This window comes from Sarcophilus harrisii, chromosome 3 (assembly GCF_902635505.1).
Source record: "Sarcophilus harrisii chromosome 3, mSarHar1.11, whole genome shotgun sequence".
Classification (NCBI taxonomy): domain Eukaryota; kingdom Metazoa; phylum Chordata; class Mammalia; order Dasyuromorphia; family Dasyuridae; genus Sarcophilus; species Sarcophilus harrisii.
The window spans coordinates 238,445,826-238,469,078 of record NC_045428.1 but is presented as its reverse complement, the minus strand read 5'-3'; the positions used below and the strand labels follow the sequence as shown (position 1 = coordinate 238,469,078).

Here is a 23,253-nt window from a genome sequence, read left to right as displayed (position 1 = left end):
ACACAGTTAACAGCAAGATTATGTGATGATCATCTATGATAGACTTAGCTCTTCTCAGCAATGCAGTGATCCAAGACAATTCCAACAGACTTAAGATAGAAAATGCCATTATATGGCTCTTTTCACAATGAGGTGACTCAGGTCAGTTCCAATGGTCTTGTGATGAAGGGAACCATCTACACCCACAGAGAGGACTGTGGAAACTGAAGATGGATTGATCACAACAACAGTATTTCTACTTTTTTGTTGTTGTTGTTTGTGTTTTGTTTTCTTTCTCATTTTTTCCCTTTTTGATCTTATTTTTCTTGTGCAACATAATAATTGAAGAAATATGTATAGAAGAATTGCACATATTTAACATAGATTACTTGCCATCTAGGGGAGGGAGTGAGGGCAAGGGAAGGAGAAAAAATTTTGGAACACAATGTTTTGCAAAGGTGAATGTTGAAAATTGTCTATGCATATGTTTTGAAAATAAAAAGCTTTTAAAAAATAAAAAGAAAGAAAAGAAAATGCTATCCACATCCAGAGAGAGAATTCTGACTATCAATGGAAGCATAGTGTTTTTACCTTATGTTTGTTTGTTTGCTATTTCTTTTTTTGTTGTTTTTTTCATTTTGGTCTGATTTTTCCTGAACAACATGACAAATATCCAAATATATTTATAAGGATTGTACATGTTTAATATATATTGGATTGCTTGCTATCTTGAGAAGGGGGAAGATGGAGGAAGCAGCTAAGTGGTGCAGTGGATAGAGCACCAGCCCTGAAGTCAGGAGGACCTAAATTCAAATCTGGCCTCAGACACTTAACACTTCCTAGCGGTGTGACCTTGGGCAAGTCACTTAACCCCAATTGCCTCAGCAAAAAAAAAGGGGAGGGAGATATGAGAAAGGAAGCAAAGGAGGGGGAAAAAATTTGGAACACAAAATCTTACATAAATGAATTTTGAAGGGCAGCTATATGGCACGGTGGATAGAGTTATCAGCCCAGAATACAGGAGAACTTGAGTTCAAAGCCAGTCTCAAACACTTAACACTTCCTAGCTGTGTGAACCTGTGAACATTTAACCCCAATTGCCTCAAAACAAAAACAAAAAATGAATGTTGAAAGCCATCTTTACACGTATTTGGAAAAGTAAAATGCTGTTCAGGTAAAAAAAAAATAGGATTGGCTAAATGGAAAAGAAGTTACAAAAGCTAACTGAAGAAAATAATTCCTTAAAAGTTAGAATTGAGCAAGTTGAAGCTATTGACTCTATGAGGCACCAATAATCAGTCAAACAAAATTAAAAGAATGAAAAAAATTTTTAAATGTAAAATACCTCATTGGAAAAACAGTTGAAGGGTTATTGGGCTACCTTAAAGCCAAGAGTGAAAAAAGAGACTAGATAGCATCTTTCAAAAAATTATCAAGGAAAAATTTCCTGATATCCTAGAATCAGAAAGGAAAATGGAAATTGGAAGAAAAACTGATTGTTTTTAAATTTGAAATTAAAAATTGAAATCTATCAATTATTTTCTGAAGGAGATCCCAAAATGAAAACTCTGAGGGATGTTGTGGCCAAATTCCAGAATTATCAGGTCAAAGAGAAAATACTGTAAGCAGCCAGAAAGAAACAATTTGAATATCAAATATTCAAATATAATATAATATAATAATAATAATATAATAAGGGTTATACAGGATTTAACAGCTTCCATGTTAAAGGACCTGAGGGATTGGAATATGATATTCTGGGAGGCAAAAAAACTTGGATTATAACCAAGAAACAACTACTCAGCAAAATTAAACATAAGCTTTTAGGGAAAAAAAATGGATATTCAATGAAATAGGGAACTTTAAATCTTTCCTGATGAAGGGACCATAACTTAACAGAATATTGCATTTTCAAGTATATGTGTATATCTTGCATATATAAATGTATATACATTATATATGTATTATGTAATCTATAAATATTGAAATTATTTTAATATCTATGATATATTTAAATATAATGTAGGATCTCTGCTTATCCCTTTTAACCATGTGTATTGTTATTGTTGTCCTGTCTAGGATCATGATTGCTAAATTTGCTTTTCTGAATTCAGTGTAATAAATTTTATCATACAAATTCCTCTCATTTTAATTCTGTGAAAATCTTTTTGTTTTGAGAATGTTTCTTATAAACAACCTACAATTGGAATTCCAGTCCATTCTGCTACCCTTCTCTGTTTTGGAAGTCAGTTCATCTAATTTATATTCATGTTCATGATTGTTAATTAATGTTTTTCTCTCATCATATCCTCTTGGAAATTTACCTTTCTCTGACCTTTCATGCCATTTTTACAATTTAAAAATATATATGTGTGTGTTTGTATCTATGTGTATACATATATGATTTGGGGGCAATTAGATGGCACAGCTGATTGAGAACTGGCTCTGAAATCAAGAAAACCTGAGTTCAAATCTACCTCAGACATTTAACACTTTCTAACTCTGTGACCCTGGGCAAGTCACTTACCCCAATACTGTCACCAAAAATTAAAAAATATAAAGTTTGAAACAAAGGTAATAGGATCAGCAATAGTGCTTTATTATTGAAGTGATCTTATTCTACTCCTTTGCCAGTCCTCTCTTCATCAGATCCAGACTCTGACTAGTTCTTATATTTTCTTTCTCTCTTTTAACATATATGTCTTTTAAAAACTTCTGCTGATCTATGAATAAACTGTGTACTTATTTAATCTCTTTAGTTCCTTTTTGAGAGGGTCTCACCTTTTTGAGGTATCTCTGTGGATTTGTTTCTATTTGAATCTTCAAAATTTCACTCTTAAGAAACCATCTCTCCTTAAACTTTGCTGATGAATTTTTAAGCCATAGGATTCTACCTATCTTTTCTCTCAACTTTTTGAAAATCTGTTTTCTACAAAACTGTAGACTTTGTTTTCCTCTTTTACAATGTCTAAGAAGGAGTGACTGCTTTCTCCTAAAACAGTCAATATTTCTACCTAAAACCAAGTTAATTTCCATTAATCAGGATTAGGTTCAGAATATCAGCTATTATCTTATCTTAATTTATATAACACCATATTTTCTCATTTTATCATTCACAAAATCTCTACTTTACAAATGATGAAATTAAGGCAGAGCAATATTAAGTGACTTGTTCAGAGTTACAGAAGTGACTTGCTCAGTCATATAGCTGGTTAAGTCACTGAGACAAAATTTGAACTTGGGTCTCTACCATAAAATGAGCACTTTGTTATGCCAACCAGCTACTTCTATAATAGCATTTTATAGTAACATAAATATAAAATTTACAAAAGTGTTAAAAATTTCAAAGCATTTAACAGCTCTTATTTTATCTGATTATCATTCAAGAAAACCAATAATTCATTAGCTGTTTTTTTCTTAACATGGTGAAAGTTTCATCTGCTTTACCAGATGCCCAAATAATTTGTGAAGCACCCTATATTTATTATTTCCTTCTTCTGCCAGGGTTGTTATGTATTGCTTCAACTCTTCCTATCTTTATCTGAAGTCTTATAAAAATTTTCTCACTTTTACATTTATATCACCAGCACCTGGCACAGAACTTGGAATTTAGGAAATAATTAATTATTCTTATTTTTTCCATCGATTTCCTCCTTTTGTCCATCTTTAGCAAAAAATGGAGCCAAAGTGTCCCTTTACTAAAGGAAAATAAATAAATACAAATAAATTTTAATGTTTGAATTTTTTAGAGAGTTATTAGTAATGTAATATTTTCTGGTTATTAAAATATGATTCTATATTTTAAAGAACATCTTCAAGTATAATCCTTTATACCAAAATGAGCTTGAATTGAACATCTAAGAATAATTTTTTATGGCAGTATGACCATAACTGTCAATACTAGTAACTGCAGAATGATAAACATTTATTTCTAGTTCAGAAATTTTTGTGAATTTTAATAAAATTATGAAGTAAACTATAAAAAGTAAGTAGTCTGTCTCTCTCTCTCTCTCTCTCTCTCTCTCTCTCTCTCTCTCTCTTTCAGAAATGGCAAACTTATTGAAGACACTGAAAAATACACATTGAAAAAAAATAATTCTGAACTAAGTGTCAGGAATATTATAAATAGTGATGGGGGTCCTTATGTCTGTAGAGCCACAAACATAGCAGGAAAAGATGAAAAGGAGTCATTCCTACAAGTCTTTGGTAAGTATTAACTGATTGCTTTATACAGCCTGCCTAAATTAGATGACAATATAACAGGTTAATAATGATTTCCAAAAATACATGGGAATGAATTTTATTTCTATAGGTAGATCTTAATAGGTATTAATCAAAAATGCTATAATTAGTAGACATTGATCTTTAATTTATAACTGTAATACCCCTTTCCTAAAGGTAAAAATAATGACCAATTGAGAGTAATTGTGTATATGGCTTAATCATAGGGATGGTGGCTTTAAAGAATATGAATAGAACCACCCTGGCATATGTAACAAAGTTTTAAAATTTTTTGTCTACTGAGGGATATTTAATTTTCACATTAAAATCTTATTGTTTCTTTTTAATACACTAAAATACTCTATATGTTGGTTTAAATTTGTAGGTGTTACCCATCTATTTTGTTAAAATATTGCTTAACTAAGCAGAGAGAAGAGAATAAGTAGGCAAGATGTAGAAGTTTCCTTGGGATTGCTTTGCTAAAACATTTTTTCTAATGCTAAAACATTAAATAATCTCTGGGAAATAAGATCCAAGCTACTTGGCTATTTTCAAACTTAGAACTCACTGATTCCTTAGAAACTTTGGAATGATTAGATTCTTGCTTCTTGAGGTGAGCAGCCAAGTAATTTCCTTGTACCATAAATCTCTCTGGAATTCTGTTTATTCTTCTTTAGAAATAATTCTTTTCATGGTTAAAAAAATTTTTTCTGCTTCACCATTCCTTATAGTTTAATCAAAATACTACTATTCCTCACAATTATTATTTCTTCTTTAAAGAACTATAAAAGGGAAAAGGACTTCTATCCCTATAGTGATATTTATTAAAAAATAAAAATAAAAAACACCATTCACCCCAGCCCCACATATGTCTTTAATGGAACATTAAACCAATTCATGTTTATAATAAATAAATATTAATGATCCAGCTACAACTAATACTAAAGCTATTAGAACTAGAAAGTAAAAAGAAAAGATGGTTTTGCCAAGTCTTTACATTTGAAATGAATTTTACAAAGTAAGAAACATTTCAAAATATGAACTCTTAAATGATGAAACAGGCCTTACTACTGAGAAGTAAATTTTTCCAATAATGATAGATATCTTAATAAACAGTTCTCTTAAATTATATTTTAACACTAAGCATCAAACACCTTTCATGCCTACCTTTCTTCTATAGTTATTAAGAAGAAAATACAGAAGATGATTTAATTTTTTTTACCTTTTTCACTAGCCAATTCTCTTTTAGAGGTACTAAAAAGTAGCAAAATGGCTGATTAGAATTTTATAGCTTATTGAAATTGGAATTGCCAAACTCTGAGCAGGAGTTTGGCTGTGAGAAAAATGAACTACAAGCTACATGAACAAGGGAATTGTGCTGCTACTACTATCTAAAGTCTTCAGTCTGCATGATAGACTGAATTATAGTCATCTATCAATTATATTACTGGTTGTATAACTGACACCCCTATTTATAGTGCTTTAAGGACTGGAAAGCACTTTAGAGAAGAGAAAATTCCAAAGGAAAAGACCTCCAAATCATTTATAATTGTCTTTGGAAGACAGTTTTATACTTCTTTTTGAATATGGGAGAGGTTTTTTTTTTATTAAGGTATCATTTAATAGTCCTTTTGGAGACATGAATTTTTGACTGCAGAGCTATGAAACTTCTATTCTAATATGACAAAAATACATCCAGCTTTTCCATTTCATTTACCAAAGCAGGAATGACCTAAGAGTAATCTTATTTGAAGCCTCAAAATCAATCTAAGACATCATATAAATGCAAATCATTAACAATGTCCTCTAGTGTTATGACAGTAACAAATTTACTTTAAAAATAATGTCAAACTCAAATAGGGATCATACATAAGGATTCCTGAAGCCACATACTGACTTATTTTTAAAATATAATATCTATGCTTTATTATATTTCAATTTTGTTAAATATTTCCCAAGTATATTATAATCTGGCAATACTAGGGAGATTATAATTGACATCTCCATTTAAAATAAGAAGAAGAACCAAAACATTTTAGACTGCCACTTTCTCTATTGCATATTTACCTTCTATTCTGCCCTTAATGTTTCTGAATTTCCACGAGGTCCTTAGGAAGCAACAAAAAACCATGGAGATGGTTTTGTCTATATAGCAGAATTTTTATAGTGGTTAAAATAGTATCCAAGTGGTCCCTTTGTTCCACCCTTTAGTCAAAGCAATTAAACCCAGGGAAGTTAGCCAAGCTGAGGAGTACCATAGCTGACTGATGATAAAGGGGAATAGGACTCAGGTGTTGATATGCAAGTTATAGAACCCTGCAGGGGTCCTCAAACTTTTTAAATAGGGGGCCAGTTCACTGTCTCTCAAACTGTTGGAGGGCCAGACTATAGTAAAAACAAAAACTTTGTTTTGTGGGCCTTTAAATAAAGAAACTTCATAGCCCTGGGTGAGGGGGATAATCGTCCTCAGCTGCCACATCTGGCCCACGGGCCATAGTTTGAGGACCCCTGCAAGGTGTTTGGGAAAGATCTTAATAATAAAGGGACTGGGCCATTTGACCACTACAAAGTGAAGGGGAAAAAAGCAGATTGCAGTTAACCAATTTATTAGGAACTCCCTATTATTAATTCTTTCCTGACCTACAAAAAAGAAGAGTTTGGGTAAATTAGGGAACACTAAAAAGTAAGTAAAATTTAATATGGAAAAAATTCTTTGTGATATTTTTGCGAACAATTTAATTGATGTTTGAATAGACTAGGAAGTGAAAGTTGTTAACCAAGGCTGGGAGAACTTAGATTCTTTTCTGGGTCTCATTAGAAAGCATAACCTACTGCAAGCTTACTCCCTGTATTCTGTATTTCAGATGTATTTGACCTCTGGGTGCCATCGCTTTTGTCACCCCTTCTGACTGTACTCAATTTATGAGGAAAAAATTGTGAGATGTATTAGAAATTGAAATTTGCAACTAAATTCTAATATTTTATGGAAAACTTTATTATGATTTAAAGGGTTTTTTTATACTTGCTAAAAATATCTTAATCAGTTTAACAAACCTCTAAAAATCTGTTAAGAACAACACCTAGCTCTCTCCTCTTTTTGGAGGTGATAAATGTATTGCTGTAGTTTAAAAGGTGATTTTTTTTTTTTGCCTACTAGAAAATAAACAGAATTGAACTTACTTTGAAATAATATTTGAGTAAATTAGTAGCTAAGTTGCCAAGTTGTAATAAGACTATGAAATTCAAGATGTAAAAGTTTAAGCAATTAGGTGAGGGAGTTTTTTTTTGAGCTCTTGAAACAAAAAGAGAAACATTATATTAAAAGGGCACTTATTAGTCATATCCAGAGGCTGACATTACAAGGAAAAATGGGAAATACAGCATTTTACTAGTGAGCACATTTTGTGATTATTCTTTATGATATAAAAACTGTAGTAATAGTTTCTGTTTGCATGATGCAAATTGCAGCATGAAATTCCCACGGTCCAAAACAGAAGGATGAACCATCCATGTGGAGCCTTTCCCTTTCTCTCTTACATGGTTAAAACTTGAGGACAGATGAAAGAATGGGAACTGAGTTATGAAAAAAAGGAATTTGATCCTGCTCTTTGGATGATTTAAAAGGAAAAATATAAAAGGTTATAGGAACCTTAGAATGTCATCCATATATCTTTGAAAATGAGCTAATTGATAAGAGTGGCCTTTCAGTTTTGAAGTGCTACTAGAAATTTTCGAGATTTTAAATGTTACATTAGTGGTTATACAATCTAGATTTTTATTTGGTTGAAGTCTGTCTTAAAATTAAATCACAATATGTTCTAAATATGTTCTATTAGGAAAATTGTGGTAAATCAGAAATTAATGCAAATTACATTTATTATTTGGCATTAAGGTAATATGCTGAAATATGTATAAATTGGAAAAAACAAATTTTTTTCAGAATCTGGTCTCAGAAATGTATTGGCTGTTTGATCTTAAGCAAGTTACCTCTCATCTGTTTACTTCAGTTTACTAATCTGTAAAATGGATGAAAATAGTATCCCCACCATTTTTGGGAGGAACAAACAATGTAATGATTATAAAATACTTAACATGGTGCCTAACATAAATTTTGTAAATCATTGTATTAGAAATATTGTTAGAAAATTAAATTCTCTTTTAATCTAGATTCTCTTGGCTTACAGATTTAATTGCTAACTTTAATATGCATTCTCTTAATACTTTCAAACATGATATGATTATAATATACACATTAAATGTAATTAAATCAACATATACAAATGAAAATACATAAAAAATGTTGAATACTACAAGATATTACTTATGAAAATTAGTAAAATGCTAGAATATATTTCCCATTTTTCCTTGTGATGCCAGCCTTTGGATATTACATGAATAATAAGTGCTCTTTTAAATAATTAGTTACTACATCTAAATCATCCAAACTTTTTTTTTTTCATTTCAGGACTGAAAGTTTTTGAGGAATTTAGAACATAAGTAATCCCTTATAAAGACATTGCCAACTGATTTTTAAGACATGTAAGCCTGGGGCTAATCAAAATGTTAGTGTTTATCTAGATAATAACTATTTTCTGTATTTGAGATAAGGAAAAATCACTCAATATTTTCCTCTTATGTGAAGTTGTTTTAAAGTTCTAACATTTATTTGACTGCTTTATGTAGAACACAGCTTTTAAATCTATTACTTGACCTTTACAATAGAAAATATGCAGAGAAGAAAAAGTAAAATCACTGAAAAGTAGGCTTCATGGGATAAAATCAGATTAATTTTAAATTATTAAACCTTTTGATGAATCATAAAATAAATATTGGTACCATTTTGCAAGGAAATATTAAATGTGGTAGACATATTTAAAAGACATTGTCGCCTTAAATAAAATATCAGACCATCATTTTCTTCATAAAATAAGTTAAATCTATTAATATTTTATGTTTTCTTGTATTAGGTAACTAAATAACTTCAGGGATTATGTTAAATGTGTTTTAAGCAGTTAAAAATGTTTTTGTTAAGTCCTAGAATGATTTTACTCGTTAATATATATATATTTTATTTTTACAGTACAGCCTCACATAATACAACTTAAAAATGAAACGACATTTGAGAATAGTCAAATAACACTTGTATGTGAGGCAGAAGGAGAACCCATTCCTGAAATCACATGGAAAAGAGCTCAGGATGGAATAATTTTTTCTGAAGGAGACAAGGTAAAAAAAATCCTAATTATTTTGTTATAAAATCATGTTTTAATATTTAGAAATTTTATTGAATTCTTTATGTTACTACAAAATACTAAAACTGATCACTAAAAGGCACAAATAACTTTCACCCAAAGTACAATAAATTAGCCTTACCATTATTTCAGAGAAATACTAACAATATATTTGCCTTCTCTCTCTTGCTCATTTAAAGTCTTTCACATGTTTCTAAAATACCCCTTACACTCATTTTACATTGTTCCCTCTAATGCATTTGATGTTCCAATCCAACTGATCTCCTTTTTCTTCCCCAAACACACTACCTTCCAAATCAGGGGTTCTTAATCTGAGATCTATGAATTTCCATGTTTTAAAGATATTATAATTATATTTCATTATAATACTTTTTTTTGTTTTTTTTTATGCACTTTCTTTGGCTTTTAAATACATGAGAAGAAGAGATTCATAGGCTTCCACAGACTGCCTAAAATATTCATGGCAAAAATAAAAATATAAATAAAGCTATAAGAACATTCTGCCTGTATATAGGTCCCATATCACATAACTAGAATATACTTCTTCCTGACCTTTACCTTTTATAAATCCAAGCTTCCTTCACATCTCAGCTAAATTGCAATCTCTTATACAAGGGCTTTATCTTCTCCAGATTAAGCATCCCTAGTTCAACTTCTCCTACTATGACAAAGTTCAACTAACCTCTCTGTATTTCAGTTTCTTCTTATGTAAAATAAAATGTTGGATTATGTGACACAAAAAATCCTTTCTATTTCTCTATGTTTGTGAGACTTCAGTAGTCGTAAGACAGGAAAAAAATTCAATAATCTAATATGTTTTCTTCCCAGCTTTGACTTTTAAATAAATTTGCAGTCAAGAAGAGGTGCAAGACTGATAGCCCAACTCAGTCTTAACAGTTTCTCAACTTTTTTTTTCTAATAGACCCATACTCTAGAGTTATTAGAATGACAGTATCTTTCCCTTTATCAGTGTCACCCCTTCTTACTAGGTTTCAAAAGTACTCCAATACAACGTTGTTTAGCAGTCACTTTTCCATAATTTACCTGAGACAAAAAGATGCTACTGTCAACCAAAAAAAAAAAAAATAGTTTGCAAAGTACACAGTTAAGAAATTATAAAACAAATGTGTCTTATCTTGGAATTGTCCTAATAAAACAAAAGATTAGCATCGGGAAGCTATGTCAGCTTCTCCTTCCAATCTAATTAGTATTTTGAATTAGCCCCTTGAAATATCCTGCCAGAATGATTTCTTAGGAAAAAGAAGATTCTTTTTATAAGATTTATATGATTCTTCCTATAAATCCACCTCTTATTCTGTCCTGAAATTTCCATGAAGTTTCAGCTTAAAAGTGTACATTCTCTCTCATATTATTAGGCTGGTGAGCCAAGTCTGATTTAAAAATTCATACCTGTTTTAGCTTAGCTGCTTACTCCTTTCACTTCCCTATTTTTTCACTTCCAGGATAGTAATCCCAAATCCATGTTAATATATTTTACTTGTAACTAATACCCTCGGAGTTCCCTCACGCTACTCAGGTTTCCACTGGCAAGTAGGGTTCCCCAAGGGATAGCTGTTACTACTTTAAGAGTTCTAAGAATAAAACTTTACTTTTAATCATTACTTCACAAGTTCCACCAGGTACTTTTCCTTAATAATTAGCCAATAAACAATTCTTTAGCAAGTTATTTACTGCTTAGATGGCATAGCAAGAGCAGTAATTACAAAACACCAGAGGAACATTCTTCCACAAATACATCCAAAGTAGAGAAGAAGAGAAAAATGGGTATAAAGTATAGAAAACTCATAGCTCCTGAACTACAAGACTTAAGTAGTTTTTCTCTTTCTGAAAGATACTGATGACATTCATTAAGAAAGTAGTCTCGGCATTAGTCATCCACAAGGCACTGTACAGCTATCTCCATTCAAATAAGTAGCTCTCCTGGGCTTGCTCTTGTTATTTTGACTCGGTGGGCCAGCATACTTCTGGATTGGGTCTGGCAAGTCATTTGATGTGTTAGTTCCTCATCAGATTGGTCCAAGTTAGGGACTTGCCTAGGGGAACTGCAAAGAATAGGAATGTCAGTGTATAATTGGTAGGGAGCAAAGGGACCAGTTTTTTAAATAGTATTTTTTTCCAATTACATGTAAAAAAATTTAACATTTGTTTTTAAAAATTGTTGACTTCCAAATATTCTTTATTCTCTCTAAAATGGTAAGGAATTTGATATAGGTTATATATGTGCAATCATGTAAACATTTCCAGATTAATCATGTTGTGAGAGAAGAAAAAGACCAAAAAGTAAAAAAATCATTTAAAAATATGCTTAGATACATATTCAGAATCCATCATTTCTTTCCTTGGATGTGGATAGCTTTTTTCATCATAAATCCTTTGGAATAAGTTTTGGATCATTGTATTGCTGAGGAGAGCTGTTATTGATAGTTGATCATCATATGGTCTCCTGCTTCTGCTCACTTCACTTTGCATCAGTTCATGTAAGTCTCATTCTTAGAGCACAATAATATATCCATTTCTTTGTATTCATATACCACAACTTGTTCAGCCATTCTCTAATTGATGTACATATCCTCAATTTTTGCCACCGCAAAAAAAAAGAGTTGCTATAAATACTTTCGTACACGTAAGTTCTTTTCCCTTTTTATGATCTCTTTGGAATATAGACCTAGTAGTGGTATTGCTGGATCAAAGGGTATGCACAGTTTAATTGACCTTTGGTCATAGTTTCAAATTGCTTTCTGGAATGGTTAGGTCAATTCATAACTCCAGTAGTATGTTAATATCCCAGTTTTCCCACATCCCCTCCAACATTTTATTTTCCTTTTCTGTCATATTGGCCAATCTGATAGGTATAATGTGGTACCTCTGAATTATTTTGATTTTTCTAATCAGTAGTGGTATAGAGCATTTTTTCTTATGACTATAGGTAATTTTTATTTCTTAGTCTGAAAATTCTTTGTTCATATTCTTTGACCATTTATCAATTGGGGAATGGCTTGCTTGTATTCTCATAAATTGGACTCGGTTATACATTAATTTGAAAAATTAGGTCTTTATCAGAGATATATGTAATGAAAATTGCTTCCCAGTTTTGTTTTCCTTCTAATCTTGATTGTATTGGTTTTGTTTGTGCAAAAACTTTCTAATTTAATATAATCAAAATTCTCCATTTTACTTGCTGTAATGATTGCTGTCTCTTGTTTGGTCAAAAATTCTTCCTTTCTCCAAAGATCTGTTAGGTAAACTATTTCTTGCTCTCCTAATTTGCTTATGGTATCACTCTGCTATTTCTAAATCATGTACCCGTTTTGAGCTTATCTTGGTATATGGTGTAAGATGTTAGTTTCTGTCATACTATTTAGCAATTTTCTCACAGTTTTTGTCAAATAGTTCTTATCCAGAAACTGGGATCTTTCATGGGTTCATCAAACACTAGATTATTGTAGTCATTTATTACTTATGGTATCTATTTCACGATCTGCCACTCTTATTTCTTTGCCAATACCAAATAGTTCTGATGATTCCTATTTTAAAGAGGTTTGTTACAGCTAGATAACCTTTCTTTACATTTTTTTCATTAATTCCCAAGAAATTTTTGACTCTTTTGTTCTTTCAGATGAATTTTGTTATTATTTTTTCTAGTTCTACAAAATATTTTTGGTAGTTTGATTGGTATGGCATTGAATAAGAAAATTGATATAGGTGGAATTGTCATTTTTATTTTATTGGTTCAACCTACTCATAAGCAATTGATATTTTCCCCATTTGTTTAGATCTACCTTTATTTTTGTGAAAAGTGTTTTGTAATTGTGTTTATATAGTCCTGGATTTGTCTTGGTAAGTAGACTCTCAAATATTTTATATTGTCTACAATTATTTTAAATAGAAATTTTCTTTCTACATTTTTCTGCTAGGCTTTGTTGGTAATATATAGAAATGCTGATGATTGATGTGGGTTTATTTTGTATTCTGAAGTTTTATTAAAGTTGGTAATTGTTTCAGATAGTTTTTAGTTGATTTTCTAGGATTCTTAAAATATATCACCTTTAAAATGATGATTTTGCTTCCTCATTGCCTTGTTTCAATTCCTTTAATTTCCTTTTCTTTTCTTATTATAAAGCTAACATCTTTAGAACAATATTAAACAAAGATGGAGAATATAAATGTCCTTGCTTCATCCCGATCTTATAGGGAAGTCTTCTGACATTTCTATTATAGATAATGCATGAAGATGATTTTAGATAGATAATTTACATCTTTTTAAGGAAAGCTTCTTTTATTCCTATGCTCTCTGGTGTTTTTAATAGGAATGGGTGCTATATTTATCAAAAGTTGTTTTTCTGCATTATTTGAGATAGTCATATGGTTTTTTGTTGTTCTTGTTATTGATATGGTCAATTATGCTGTTTTCCTAATAGTTTTCCTAATATTGAACTAGTCCTGAATTCCTGGTATAAATCCCACTTGGTTATAATTACCTTTCTAATAATTTATTTACAATTTTTACATATGTATTTATTAGGAAAATTGTCTTGTTCTTTTCTTTTTCTATTTGAGCTCTTCCTACTTTAGGCATCAACACTTTCTTTGTGTTGTCATAAAAGGAATTTGGTAGGACTCTATTTTACCAAATAGTTTCATTTAGTATTAGAATTGTTCTTCAAATACATAGTAAAATTTTCTTGTGGAACCATCTGAATTTTTTCTTAGGGAATTCATTTTTCCCTAAGAAATTTTGTTCAATTTCTTTTTCTAAAATTGGATTATTTAAATATTCTTTTCCTCTTATGTTAATCTAGGCAGTTTATATTTTCAACAATTTCCTTAGGTTGTCAAATTTTGGTATATAATTCAGCAAAATATTTCCTAATGATTGCTTTAATTTCCTCTTCATTGTTGGTGAATTCTCTTTTTCCTGTTTGATAATAGTTGGTTTTCTTTATATTTTTAAAAAATCAGATTAACTGGTATCTTATCTGTTTTATTTATTACTTATAAGTTTTCTTTCAATTTTATTAATCTCACTTTTGGTTTTCAAGTTTGGTACTGTTTTAATAAGGGATTTTTAATTTGTTCTTTGTGAAGTATAGGATGTGCCTGTTCAATATGCTCTTTCTTTCTCTTACATTTTATTGATGTAAGAATTTAAATAAATAAATTTTCCCTAAGTACTTCTTTGGCTGAATTTCATAAATTTTTGTATGTTGTTCCATTGTTGTCATTCTCTTTAATGAAATTGATTGATTGTTTCTATGATTTGTTCTTTGACCTACTTATTCTTTAGGATAAAATTATTTGGTTCTCAATTAATTTTCAATCTGTCTTTCCAAAGCCCTTTATTGAATGTAATTTTTATTGTATTATGATCTGAAAAGCATACATGTCTGCCTTTCAGCATTTGATTTTGAAGTTTTTTGCCCTAATACATGGCCAGCTTTTGGGTGGGTACCATGTGCTGCTAAAAAAAACAAAAGGTATATTCTTTCCTAACCCCCCTTAGTTTTCTCCACAGATCTATCATATCTAATCTTTCTAAAATTCTGTTATCCTCAATTTTTTTTTCTTATTTATTTTGTGGTTAGATTTATCTAGTTCTGAGAGGGGGGAAAGTTCTGCCCCCCCCACTAGTATAGCTTTGTTTCTATTTCCTACTGTAGCTCACTTTACTTTTACTACTTGGTGCATATATGTTTAATACTGATATTACTTCAATGTCTGTGTTACCTTTGAGTAAGATAATTTCCTTCCTTACTCTTTTAATTAGATCTATCTTTGCTTTTGTTTTGTCTGAGATCATGATTGCTGTCTTTGCCTTTTTTTTTTTTTTTAACTAATGGTGAAACAAAATAAATTCTGTTACAGCACCTTAACTTTACTCTGTGTCTCTCTGCTTCACATGTGTTTCTTGTAAACAATATATTGTAGGGTTCTGGTTTTTAATGCATTCTGCTTTGTACCTCTGCTATTTAGGAGAGTTCTGCTTTATAGTAAGTAATATTTTTAACCATTGTGCTCTTCTAAGAGTGTGGAAAGACCTCTTAAAGCTGTACAAGTCAGTCTCTTGGAATCTCCTAAATTCTCCTAAGTGGCCCTCATGGTCTTTTTTTTCACCATCAATCATTGGCTTGGCTGCATGATACTTTAATCTTTTCATCTTCAGCACTGTAGAATAGGAAACTGAATCTTAGCTAAGTGTAGGGAGAAACTTCTTCCCTTTGACTTGTGAAGAGCTTCAACCTTGAGACTTTTTGTCACCTGGCAAGGGATGGAAGAATTCTTACTTTGCTTAACAAAGTCTTGTTGGTTCAAAAATTTCTTCACTCAGTAAGCCATTTCATATTGTCAGTGGTCATTATTCTCCAGCAGCTCTGTGATTTCAAGCAAAGTACAGCAGAATCTATATGGGATGAATTAGAGAAAATCTCCAAGGAACATCACTAACATTAGGGAAGATCTAGAAAGGCTTCTTATAGAAAAAAATAATACTCTAGCTGAAACTTAAAAGAATCCATGAAAGCCAAAAAGCAGAAATTGAAGAGGGGTAGAGTTTCAGACATAAAGCTGAGCCACTGAAAATGCCCATAGCTGAGCATTGCATGTAAGGAACAGCAAGATATGCTGCAGTTCATAGCCTATCTATTCCTGACTCACATCTAGCATAAATAAATTCATCACACAACATCTTGGGGACTTTCCCTGTATTCTCTTCATAATGTAAAGATACCAATGGAACATGCATGCTATCCATTAGTTATCCCCCATCCTAACCAAATTTTTGATTCACACATGTTTTGAGGATATATTTTATGTCATGTTTCCTGAATAAATTCTCATTTGTTATGTGATAACTAATTATTTCAAGCCTACCATGAGCCCTCTAATATTACTTTTTGTATGACCCTAAATTTCAATTTTTTAATTTATTATTTTATTTTCCCCAATTACATACAAAAACTATTTTTAATATTTGCTTTTAATACTCTGGGCTCCAAATTTTCTCCCTCTTCTCTCCCTCCCATTGAGAAAAAAAGCAATTTTAATAGGTTCTCTATGTATAGTCATGCAAAACATATTTCCATATTAATAATGATGTGAAAGAAAACAGACACAAAAAAACTCAAGAAAAATAAAGTAAGTTTTTTAAAAGTATGTTTCAATCTGTATTCAGAGACCAATAGTTCTTTCTCTGGGGATGGATGGCATTTTTCATCATAACTCCTTCAGAGTTGCTTTGATCATTGTATTGCCAAGTATAGTTAAGTCCCACAGCTGATTATCTTACAATATTGCTGTTACTTTGTTCACAGCACATTTCACTTTGTATCTGCTCATATCTTAGCATGTTTTTGAGAGCATCCTGCTCATTTCTTATAGCACAATAATATTCCATTGAAATAGGAGAATGCAGTTTGTTCATTCATTTCCCAATTGATGAGCATCCTCCAAATTTCCAACTCCCTTCCACCAAAAAAGAGTTGCTATAAATATTTTTATACATATATGTTCTTTTACCCTTTTAAAAAAAACCTCTCTTTGGATACAGAGCTAGTAGTGGCAACTGCTAGGTCAAAGGGTTTACATGTTTTTATAGCCCTTTGGGCATACTTCCAAATAGCTCTAAAAATGATTGAATCAGTTTACAACTTCACCAATAGTACATTAATGTTTCATTTTATCATGTCCTCTCCACCATTTGTCATTCTCTTTTTCTGTCCTATTAGCTAGTCTAATAAGCAAGAGGTAGTATCTCAGAATTGTTTCAATTTGTATTCTTCTAATCAATAGCAATTTAGAGCACCTTCTCAGATGGCTTTGTATGGCTTTGATTACTTCACCAGAAAGAAAACTGTTCATATCTTATGATTATTCATCAATTGAGGAATGTCTCTTATTTTTATAAATTTTGCTCCATCTTTTTGTATTTGAGATATGAGGCCTTTATCAGAGAAATTTGCTTCAAAGGTTTTTCAAAGTTATAATTACTAAACATGTTTCCTTACATTCAGTTACCACTCCCTCCCATTTAATTTGTTCTCTCTTTCCTTTAACACCTTATCCCTCCTCAAAAGTGTTTTGCTTCTGTCACCTCCCCCAATTTTCCCTCCTTTCTATCAGACTTTTCCCCCTTCTCTTGTCATCTTCTGTTCCTACTTTTATATAGGGAAAAAAAGATTTCTATACCCACCTCACTTTCAATTCTTTGAAGAATTTTATGTTCAATAATTTGCAGCCATACAAAATCACTGAAAGAAAATCAGAATTTAAAAAGATCAGCCTTTGTTACAGAAAGAAGCACTGGGGTCATTAGAATAAGTTTGCCATTTCCCAAAGGAAATTTAACCTACTCTCAATTCTATGCCCCATTTATTTTCCATTTATAGTGATAGATGAACTATCTAGGTTGTCCATCCATTTATATACAATAGTTTATAAAATAGACATTCTTTTCTATTTTATTTTTTCCCTTGTAAGGCTGTAGGTTGTAGTCCAAACTCTTTTGGCAACTGGACAGGATGACACAGTGGACAAAGGACTGAGCCTAGAGTCATGAAGACTAATTTTCTTCAATTTAAATCTTGCCACAAATATCTATTAGCTGGACAAGTCATTTAATCCCATTTGCCTCATTTTCTTATCTGTAAAATGTGCTAGAGAAAAAAGTAACAAACTACCCCAGTATCTTTGCCAAGAACACCCCAAATAGGTTCATAAAGAGTTGGATATGACTAAAAAATGACTGAATAACAACAAAAACTCTTTTGAGGGATTTTTTTTAGGGTTTCCAAGGCTTGAATAACCAGAATAATGTCATCCACTAGCAGGGAGCATCTGGAATATTTGACCATCCTATAAGAAATCTTTCTTTAAAGTGGACCTTGAAACTAATGCATTGTTGGTGGAGGTGTGAAATGATCCAACCATTCTGGAGAGCAACTTGAAACTATGCCCAAAGGCTATCAAACTGTGAACACATATTTGACCCAGCGGTGACACTATTGGGTCTATATCCCAAGGAAATCATAAGAGGGAAAAGAATTCACATGTACAAAAATGTTTGCAGCAGTTCTCTTTGTGGTAGTAAAGAATTTGAAAATGAGAAGATACCCATCAATTGGGAAAGGTCTAAATAAGTTGTAGTATATGAAGGTAATGGAATATTATTCTGTTAAAAAATGAGGAACAAGCTAATTTTAGAAAGGTCTGGAAAGATTTAAGTGAACGGATGCTGAGTGAAACAAGCAGAATTAGGAATACATTATATACAATTTAACAGCAAGATTGAATTATTATCAACTATGAAAATGTTGGTTCTTCTCAGTGGTTCATTGATCCAAGGCAATCCCAATAAACTTTGGATAAAAAATGCCATCTGCATCCAGAAAGAGGAATATGTATATTGAATGTAGATCAGCACATGCTATGTTCACTTCTTTTTTCTGTTTTTTTTTCTCTCTCATAGTTTTGCTCTTTTGTTATGATTTTTCTCTCCTAACATGATTCATAAAGAAGCGTGTACTTAAAATGTTAATATGCATGTATGACCAAGAAAAAAATAAAACAATGAATTTAAAAGAAAAAAAGAAATAATTTGGACTTTGCACTGTATCTCCTCCATGAACAATTTTGACTAATATACATACTTCCCTTTGCATTGCACTTCATCTGGTATTACTAGTCAGAAGGCTAATGAAGATAGTTTATTTTCATTGTCATATTTTCCAGGAACGTTTAAATTTTGGTTTATGCATGGAGCTTAAAAAGGTGGGTTAAACAACAACATTCAACATAGTTTATGTTGGAATGAAATGAAGCACTTGCAAATCATTTTACAGTTAAAGAAAGGAAAGGGACTGGCTAAGAACTGATGCTTTTCCTTCTGACCAACTCTGTCCTATCTGCCATGAAGAACAAGGCTTTCTTCACCAAAAAGAGAGAATACAATACCAACTGGCTTTGGGACAGGAGTTACACATGTGTACACACACACACACACACACACACACACACATAACAGATGCATATGTAAATGGAAGATGTTGAAATATGTAAGCAATATGACAATGAACTTGAATTTGATTTTGAAAAATTCTAGTAGCACAAGGTGGGGATCAACTGAATCAATTCACTCTACCCCACTTTAAGTAAAAAATACTCTGCCAGGTGAAAACACCTCTACTGAATTAATCAGTAAATCAGAAGCATCATATTGACTTCTTTTATTTTTGCAAGGCAATTGTAGTTAAGTGACTTGCCCAGGGTCACACAGCTAGTGAATATTAAGTGTCTGCACTGGATTTGAACTCAGGTCCTCCCTCCTGTAGGCTGGTTGCTCTGTCCATTGTGCCATCTAGCTGCTCTCAATCCTGTTGTATTCAAATAACCTAATTTATCAATATGGCAGGATTGAAGGCCATCAGATGAACTGAAGTTACATAGGAGATGCTTGTGTGTTTGCTAAGACTGCCATACTCTCTTGCATGGTGGTGGTAATCCATTTCAGTTGTATCCCACTCTTTGTAACCCCATTTGTAGTTTTCTTGTCAGAGATGTTGAAGTAATTTCCCATTTCCTTCTCTGACTCATTTTACAAATGAGGAAATTAAGGCAAATAAGGTTAAGTGAATTATCCAGAGTCACACAATTAGTAAATGTCCGAGGCCAGATCTGAACTCAGGAAGATGAATGCTTCCAACTTCAGACCAGATGCTCTATCTGTTGTACCACCTAGCTTCCAAACCATGTACCTGTTGTTGTTTGGTTGTGTTCAGCTTGTGACCACATGGAGTATAGCATCCCAGGTCCTTCTCTTTCACTCTCTCAAGGTTTGTTCAAGTTCATGTTCATTGTTTCCATGACACCATCCATCTCGATCTCGCCATCCCCTTTTCATTTTGCCTTCAGTCTTTCCCAACATCAGTGTCTTTTCCCATCTTTTTAACATGTGACCAAATATTTAAGCGTTTGGCTTGGTATTTGACCTTTCAGTGAATAATCTAATTAATTTTTTTAATTATTGACTGATTTGATCTCTTTGCTATTCAAGGGACTCTCAAAAGTCTTCTCCAGCACCACAATTTGAAACCATTGATTCTGTGGCACTCGGCTTTCCTTATAGTCCAACTCTCATAGCCGTACATTGCAACTAGAAAAACCATAACCTGGACTATATGGACCTTTGTTAGCAATGTGCTGTCTCTGCTTTTTATTTAGGATGCTATCCAGATTTGCCGTATCTTTCCTTCCAAGAAGCAAGCATATTTTAATTTCATGGCTGCAGTTGCCACAATGCAGTGATCTTTGAGCCCAAGAATAATATTTGACACTGCTTCCATGTCTTCTCCTTCTGTTTATCAGGAAGCAATGGGAGCAGTTGCCAAGATCTTAGTGGGTTGTTTGTAGTGGGTTGTTTAGTTTTTTTTTTTTTTGGGGGGGGGGTTGATGTTCACAACTTTTACACCCTTCTCTTTCATTCTCATCAAGAAGTTCCTTAATTCCTCTTCACTTTCTGCCATCAGAGTGGGATGAAGTGCTTATCTTCTGGCAACCTTAATTCTGATTTTTGATTCATCCAGTCTGTCATTTTGCATGATGTGCTCTGCATACAAGTTAAATAAGGTAATAATATACAGCTTTGTCTTACTCCTTTTCCAACTTTAAACCAATCAATTACTCCATGTTCTGTTCAAACCGTTTCTTGGCTGACATACAGGTTCCTCAGGAGAAAAGATGATCTGGTACTCCTATCTTTTGGAGGATTTCTCACATTTTGTTGTTATCCATCCAATAAAACGTACTGTAGTCAATGAAGCAGAAGTAGTTTCCTGAAACTTCCTTGCTTTCTCTGGAGTACAGCAAATGTTGGCAATTTGGTCTCTAATTCTTCTACCTCTTCAAAAGCCAGACTGTTCTTCCAATAATTCTCAGTTCATATATTTCTGAAGCCTCACTTACAGAAGCTTAGCATATGAAATAAGTGCAGCTGTTCAGTAATTTGAACATTTTTTGCCATTGCCTATCTTTAGGATTGGAACATAAACTGATTTTTTCTAATCCAATGACTGCTCTTGAATTTTCCAAACTTGCTAGATTACTGAGTGTCACACTTTAATAATAGCATTTTCTGGAATTCCATCACCTCCACTAACCTTATTGTTAGCAATACTTCCTAAAGCTCACTCAACTTCATTCTCCAGAATGTAATCTTCCATAAAATAGCAAGCCAGTTTGGAACTAGGATTCAAGTGGCAAACAGAGACCGAAGTTCCAGCCAAGTCCCTGACAGCAATATGGAAAAGTAACTAAGAAAGACAGGGACAGAGAAATAGGCAGAGAGATGCAGACAGAGAGAGACAGAGATTGCCTTCAGGAACTGAGCAGGAAAGAATCTATAGCATAGGGACAACAAGCAGGAGAAAGAAAAAAATAGGATTGAGCTACAGCAGATTCAGGGACCAAGGAAGGCCATTCACCATATAGGTAATTCAGACTAAGAAGACATGGGCTGAAGCCGCAATTTGTGCCAAAATTTCAGAAACTTAGGAATGTTTCAGAAATAGCGCTCTACCCCAGCTCCCTTCTCAATCAATATATTTCTATAAATTGAAATCCAAAATAGTTGTGTGCATTCACATATCTACCAATGATACTTTCTCATCATATACCTCCTCCAAAATTGGCTGTTTCCATTTTGGAAACTTTGTTTCTTCATAGATTGTGATATTTCAAGATTTGCAACCATTCAGCATCACTGGGAAAATATATATTCAAAAAATGGGTTTTGTAACTCAAAAAAAAAAAAACCTTGGATAATTAAAAACACTTCCCATTTTGCCAGATTAATTATAACTTAATGGTTTCTTTTATACAATTTCAGGTGAAACTCACTATTGATTTGAAATAATTGTTCTAGATACTGATATTGATGTAATAATTCAGGGAGTTGTCGATTAAGATATATGGCATAGTCTGGAGAATTTACATTTTTCATCCGTTTGACTTCATGTATTATGGATCTTATTAATAGATCCTGTATGTTTTGATCTAGAATTAATATAATTAAATTTGGAAGATGACTAAGTTATACATTTGGATTAAAAACAAAAATCAATGAGTAGTGTTATGGGAGAAATGTCTTTTCTATGAGTTTTTATAGTAGATAACTGCTGCCAAAATATATTTACTGCAACATGGAAATTATAACAATAAAAACATAGGTTTTATTATTATGCTTTAAAAAATAAGCATAAGTTCCTATCTTAGAGAAAATAGTATCCCTGAACTATCATTAGGATTCTAACAAAGCTTCTTTGTTATAAGCAAAATTACATCAGAGTGACAGAGAAATAATTCTTTTACACATAGCAGTCTTGTATATTCCTCTTAGGCAATAAAATAAACTATTATGAATCTTCCTTTTCTTTAACTTTAACTTTTATGACATTGGAGGGCATACTAAGAGTTACAATCTCATATAGCCGATAAGGAAACAAATTTCATCAAACAAATTCTATAGGCAAAGTAAGTCAGATTATATTTTAAAATGTATTTAGAGAGTTCACAAATACAGTAATTGAGAAGGAAGATTTATATGTTGCCAAATGCTCAGGGATAAGTGAGATATTTCCTCAGATTTCTTATCTAATGAATTTTTAAGACCTTAAGTAAATTTTCACATCCTGTGGAATTGGTTTCACCCAGCCCAACAACCTCTCTCAACTAGGGAACAAAGAGACCTGACTTTCCCTTAACATTATTATTCCATGAGTAACCAAAAATTTCA

The 23,253-nt window shown here is 32.1% G+C and overlaps 1 protein-coding gene across 1 annotated transcript in view; it reads left to right on the top strand.

Moving 5' to 3' along the window:
• Positions 1 to 23,253, top strand: part of NCAM2 (neural cell adhesion molecule 2) — a 263,078-nt gene that overhangs the window by 85,541 nt on the left and 154,284 nt on the right. The window contains exons 7-8 of the mRNA XM_031959261.1: positions 4,025 to 4,185; positions 9,281 to 9,426. Coding sequence (XP_031815121.1) covers positions 4,025 to 4,185; positions 9,281 to 9,426 — 307 coding nt within the window. The remainder of the gene's footprint in view (positions 1 to 4,024; positions 4,186 to 9,280; positions 9,427 to 23,253) is intronic.